The sequence below is a fragment of the Cryptotermes secundus genome, unplaced genomic scaffold, assembly GCF_002891405.2.
Source record: "Cryptotermes secundus unplaced genomic scaffold, Csec_1.0 scaffold840, whole genome shotgun sequence".
NCBI classification, from domain to species: domain Eukaryota; kingdom Metazoa; phylum Arthropoda; class Insecta; order Blattodea; family Kalotermitidae; genus Cryptotermes; species Cryptotermes secundus.
Window position 1 is genome coordinate 320793 of NW_019725426.1, and position 6475 is coordinate 327267.

The following is a 6475-nucleotide window of genomic DNA, read 5'->3' on the forward strand; positions in this document are numbered from 1 at the left end:
AACATTACCCCTAGCCTACGGAGGCCGCTTAGAATACAACATTACTGTACATAAAAAATCACAGCATATAATAAAGAATAAACAAGCATCATCTTATTTAATCAGTGCAGTGGCTGAGAATAAAATACAAACATATGAAACACGGTAACTGGGATAAATTAAAAGGAATAAAATTCGACAGTTAATTTCTTACAATAGGTAAAAGTTCGCATCACACCTTTCACCTTGTGACGGCACACCAGTTGCGGAACACTGGACTAAGTCCCTTGTGCTGCTGCCACTTCTGGCCTATTGTACCATACTATTACAGTTACTTTGCATCACTATTTTGCGAGTCTTTGTCAATCAACATAATTTATTCGATTTTGCTGGAAATCCTCCCTCCCACAAGATGGAACCTCAAAAACGTGCCCTATATTCCAAACTTCTTGGTGCAGAAGAACTGGAGGAAATATTGATGGAAGAGGAATCTGATGAAGAGTTAGAAGATATCAGTGAGTTCATTGAACCTTGAGCAAATATGTCGTCGTCATCATCATCATCATACAACGAGGCAGAGTAAATGGAAATTAGGTTCCGTGATAGAAGACCCAGGGATTTGCCAAAGGTACTAGACTTCACTGGTCCTCCAAGTGGAATCAACAGATCAGCTGCTCCCACTATAAATGCACAGTCCTCTCCTTTTTCCATTTTCATACTGTTTTTCCAACAAATATTCAAATCTTGTTACAAGAAACCAATAGATATTTCCACCAATTTATGGCATGCCAAGATGCTCCAGGCCTTTCTGTTCAACTGCCTGACGTTACAATTGAAGAGATATATAACTTTTTGGCAATAATTATTCAAATGGGCCACGATCAATGGGACACCCTCAAAGATTATTGGTCAAGAGATGAGCAATACTACACTCCATTCTACCGTAACACCATGGTACGAGACCGTTTCTTCCATATTTTGAGATTCCTACATTTTGAAAATAATGAAGCTCCTCCCAATCGAGATGACCCAGAGTATGATAGGCTCTGGAAAATTAGAAAAATTTTTGACAATCTCAACAACAAATTTTGTGAACTTTACAATTCAGCAGAACGTCTTGCTGTTGATGAAGTCATAGTGTTGTACAAAGGAAGAGTGATTTTTTGTCAGTATATTCCAAAGAAACGCAAAAGGTTTGGTATAAACATTTACAAGCTTTGCGATTCTTTTGGGTATACTTATGGCATGACAGTTTATCTGGGCAAACAAAGGCAACTTGCGACAGAAGAAATTACATTGACACATGGCATTGTTCTTCAGCTAATTCGAAGAGTAGAAGGCTTGGGACACAAAATTTACATGGACAGTTATTTCAGTTCTCCTGCTTTATTTGACGATCTTTTAGACAGGAAAATAAATTCATGTGGCACCGTTCGCAATGATAGGCGTGGAATGCCACAAGAAATTCGGCCCAAGTCAATGAAATTGAAAAAAGGGGTTGTTGTTACAAGAGTCAAGGGGCAGCTAAGTGTTGTTCGTTGGAAAGACAAGCGTGACGTATATGTTCTGACGAATGTGCACCCTCCTCCATTGGAAGGCAGCTTCCGAGAAGAATCCAGCCGTGCTGTCAAACCCCATGTAATTGAAGACTACAATGCACACATGGGCTTTGTTGATAAATCTGACAGGATGGTAAACAGTTATGGCATTGCTAGGAGGACATGGAAGTGGACAAAAAATTGTTTTTCGACCTTCTAGATATGATTATTCTAAATGCATATCTATTACACAAGTCATGTGGTGGAAAAATGACACACAAAAAGTTCCGTGAAATATTGGTGTGGGATTTAATTCTTCAGTCACATGAGGCGAATATCACAGTCAGTGGCATTTCTTGGGGGAGGCCGGGTTCATCTGGGTCCCAACTGAGTCGACTGGAGGTGAAACATTCACAACACTGGCCAACCAAAGGCAAACAAAGACATCATATTTGTTCTCAAAATAAGAAGCGCAGAAGCACGCTCTACTACTGTAAAAAGTGTGATGTTGCGCTATATGTGGCCGACTGCTTTGAGAAGTGGCACACACACGTCAGAGTGTGAGTTATCGTAAACTGTGAAGTAACGCAGTTCAAACTCGCATACAGTCTGAACAAAATATTATTGTATATAGTGTGATTATATTTACAATATCACCATGATTCAAGGTTGAAGAAAAATCAATGAGTAAGTCCTTTGGAATTTCATAACATATATAATAAATATTATATTTTGCATTTCATGACAAAATATTCACAGTTATTTTCGTTTGTAAAACTTGCTCTATTATGTATATGTAGAAAATTTTATTATCTTTCAGGTTCTTTTTATTTCATATTTCTATGTTGCATAGAAAGGAAAATATGCATTTTTTCCTGATAGTTTGCAATGATAATTAATTAGGGTGATTGATATTCCGGCCATACAGGGCTGCTGGCAATTTAAAAGTCCATACGTTAAAGTTGATTGTGTGTTTAGTTAATAAGTGCTATTCCATGAACACGCATGGGGAGTGGATGTACAGAACCATGTATTCCTGACCTCAGCATTAGTTGGATGTGAGTGGTCAGCTTCATGTCCCAGCTGCTTTATTCGTGGGGAAAGAGCCCTCAGTGCCAATTCGATAGGAGGTGGGGTGGGTCCGAGTACTGGTCTGGGCATGGAGAGGAGAAAAAGCTTACCTTTGATAGGACTTGAACTCCAAACCTTTGGCCAGTCATTGTACAGGCTGTACCATCTGAGCTCTTGTCAATTGGTGGGGGTAGAAGATTTTAGTTAGACGAAAAAGGGCTATTTAGTGAGATTTGTTTCTTTTGTGTGTGTGTGTTCAGCTGCTACTCCTGGTGGAATAGGTGTGGATTACACGGAATGGGTTATGATGTTTGTCCGTTGAATAGTTGAGTTGGTCAAGTTCCAGGGGTCAGCCATAAATGTACTCCTTCGTTTGCTTTACTTTTTTTAAAGAGCACGTGAAATGTGAGTTTCCAGTTCCCAGAGACATTTCCACATTGCTTTCCATCTTGCATTCCTTGGAATTGTGATAATTTTACAGCAGATTACAAGCATAATTATCTCTGTTTTACATTTACAGTTAGCGAATACAGAAACAGAACTGCAGAATTCACAGGAAACTGTAGAAGAAGACTATGTTGGTGAAACACAGATTGTTGCTGCTTCTGATACAACATTCCCCCAAGGTAACTTGTAGAGCAGTGGGCATCAAATTGTGTTACTTTAAAGAGAATGGTGGTTAGTTTGATATCTTTGATATAATGCATTAAGGACCTATTATTATAAATGACATGACAGAAGGTGGGATTTTTGTAGTATATCAAGGACAATTTGGAAAACTGGTTTGTGTAAGCATATAAAAACACTATTAATTTCACTGGAATCCTCAGTGTAATGAGAATTTAAATAATTTGTAAATATGGAGATATGAAAATAATGAAGAATAGAAGTCATTAATATTGTCTGAACCAAACAGTTAAGGTTTTCTTCTATGGAACTTACTGCTTAAAGGAAGCCATCATTTACATCCCTGTCTGTTTTGCTGTATGCATGCAACACATAACATTGAGGTAGACTTCTTTAAATACTTATGCACATTATGTTGCGTGCTGGTTCTAAGTGTGTGATCCACCTGATACTTTTGGCAAAGTAATATGTATTAGATATTGTTCATAACCTTTCAGAACCTTAGAAGTTCTTCTGCCGTAAAATTGTTGGCTTGATTATTGTTCCATGAATTGGTAAGGCAGCCATTTTTTTCTGGCAAAACCACTTAAATGTGGATGTCAAATCTTCATTCCCTGTCTTCTTTTTCATTTGTCTTCCAGCACAAATAATTGCTTGTGCTATATTGAAGAAATCAGTAATTAAAGCTGCATATCGAAGTCGAAGAATTTTGATTTCATTGACATAATTATGGGTGAACACTTTTTTAACTAAAAAGAACGTGAGGTACAGAAACATTTCAGTTCCCACACACTAACCACACAACTTAATACAAGAAGAAATTTGCTACAGCACTAAAGAAAAAGATTCAGATGACATCTTATGATGGTGTTATATTTTAGCATCCTGTTGCACTGATTTTCATCCATTATATGTATACAGTGGCTGTCCTGTAGGGCACACAATTTCACCTGTCACTTCACAACATGTTTCGGCAACACAGTGCCATCATCAGGTGTCCCAACTACGTCAATCTATTCCATTGCCTGCCCTCACATGTCTTCACAAACCATTCAAAAAGTATTTAAAATGTCCGCATTCGTCAACCATGATAAACCTACACTCGCTAAAACTTGTTAAGATAATTCATCCTACCTGTCCTAATTAAAACTTGTATGTGGTTCGTTCACTACGGGGTCGCTTTTCTTATTTTCTGTGTAAACCGTGTCTTGTGATGTGTGTTCCCTTAGCTACAAGTGTTGTAATTGTTGTTGAGATTACAACACTCGCAGCTAAGAAGGGAACACACATCACAAGACTTGGTTTACACAGAAAATAAGGAAAGCGACCCCGTAGTGAACGAACCACATACAAGTTTTAATTAGGACAGGTAGTGTGAAGACATGTGAGGGCAGGCAATGCAATAGATTAACGTAGTTGGGACACCTGATGATGGCACTGTGTTGCCGAAACATGTTGTGAAGTGACAGGTGAAATTGTGTGCACTACAGGACGGCCACTGTATACATATAATGCATCTTATGATGGATTTCACACTAACAATTTGGAGGTGCCTTGACTCTGAAGTTTCTAAAGTTGTGCTAAATCAGTCATAAAACATGTCCCCTACCATGAATGTGTAACATTTCAAGTAGTTTGCTGGTGTTTTTGATTGCACAATAGAATGGCTCTGTGCATGTGCTCCAAGTACATCTGACTCTAGGTGAAGTAAATGTCAGTTCAGACACAGTTCTCATAATTTCTGTAATGTTAAACCAGGGAAGGGACAGAGGACAGGTTATAGTGACTGTACAGGCTGATGGCCACAAAGGCCTCCAGAATGAAAGCTGCAGGTACAGCCAACGGAGAAAGTTTCATAAAAATGTTGTGGCAAGTGAATTTCTCATTATGACAAAGTGCTGAAAAGGAGTCCACCTTTTTTTATGAGCTTACCCCGTATGTATATAATGTTAAGAAATTCCCAGTGCTAATTGTAGGTCTTGCTGTCATGAAGTTACCGTTATACTTGGTACTCTGTAATGGCTAGAATGCGTAATATTGATCTAAATTGAATAGCATGTGGAACTGTTGTGTATGAAGGGTTATGTAATATTTACTGTATTGATGAATGTTTCTGATGTCATTTGTAGTCTTTAATAAGACCATATTCGTATTTAATAGGTTGTGTAAAATTATGACCACCGTGCCATATATATCTATGTGATGTGATGTGTGCACTTTGCTAACCTTGTTAAATACAAAGTGCATGTAAGGTTTGAGGTTATTCTTGTAGTAACTGCGAAGATTTCTGTCTTCTGGAAAGTGAGTGTATAACCTGCTAGAAGTTCACTGACATTTTGGGATGGAAGATGGGTCTTCTGCTAGAGTACATTGCATCACATTTCAGAAGACAGTACTCTGCATGAGTGTCATGCTTAAAGGATGGATTAACTTTGAGATTTATTTAAGCAGGAAAATGTATCTTCATCCATAGCACGTGGCCTTTCTTGAGAAGCTGATACTCATCTGTTCATGGAGTCTTCTGCTCTTACGGAACGTGAAGGCTAGTTACCATTACAAAGACAAAAATAACACCGTCCAGTGTGACTAAGTTTTATCACTTGAAAACTCATCACCCTTACATGTTTCGATCCGTACGGATCATCCTCACAGGGCATCAATACTTTGTCCAGAAACTACTATTACAGTAGGTGTTAAATTGTATACATACACATGTAATGTCTGAAATACGCAATATACACAATGTTCAACTTTTCACAGTCACAGCAGCCTTCCTGGTATTAAAATTGTTTAAAGTTTCTTAGAAACTTTGTTGTTTAAGATTAAAATTTTTATAAACCATGCAGGTTCGTGTCAATTCTCCCATGTCTCCTAAATAGTCTCACTGGATGCTGTTATTTTTGTCTTTGTAATTGTTAGTGTGACGGACCAGAATGAAACAAATCAAATTGCTAGTTACCATATTTATGAATTCAGGATGTACTTTGGCACTCTCATGAAGTTCCATTTCACATCTTCCCATTTATGCATACAAGGTGTGGCAATAAAGAAACCGGATTACTTTTATGACTCATTTCCGGCCACGTCATTGACGAAGAGGAGGGTAGGGCATTGACCCTTGGACTTCCCTCTACCGTCACACAAAGTTTCATTCACGTGCATCGGTTAGTCTGGCCGCGACCATTGTTAGAAGCGGATCGTGTTTCTGAGCTCCGTCGGAATAATGCTGAGTGCTAATGCAGAACAACGTGCTAACATCA

At 38.3% G+C, this 6475-nt stretch overlaps 1 protein-coding gene across 1 annotated transcript in view; it reads left to right on the forward strand.

Annotated features, from left to right (window-relative positions):
- LOC111863420 (caprin-1) overlaps positions 1-6475 on the forward strand; it is a 49183-nt gene that overhangs the window by 20806 nt on the left and 21902 nt on the right. Inside the window, exon 5 of the mRNA XM_023849733.2 lies at positions 3109-3214. Coding sequence (XP_023705501.1) covers positions 3109-3214 — 106 coding nt within the window. The remainder of the gene's footprint in view (positions 1-3108; positions 3215-6475) is intronic.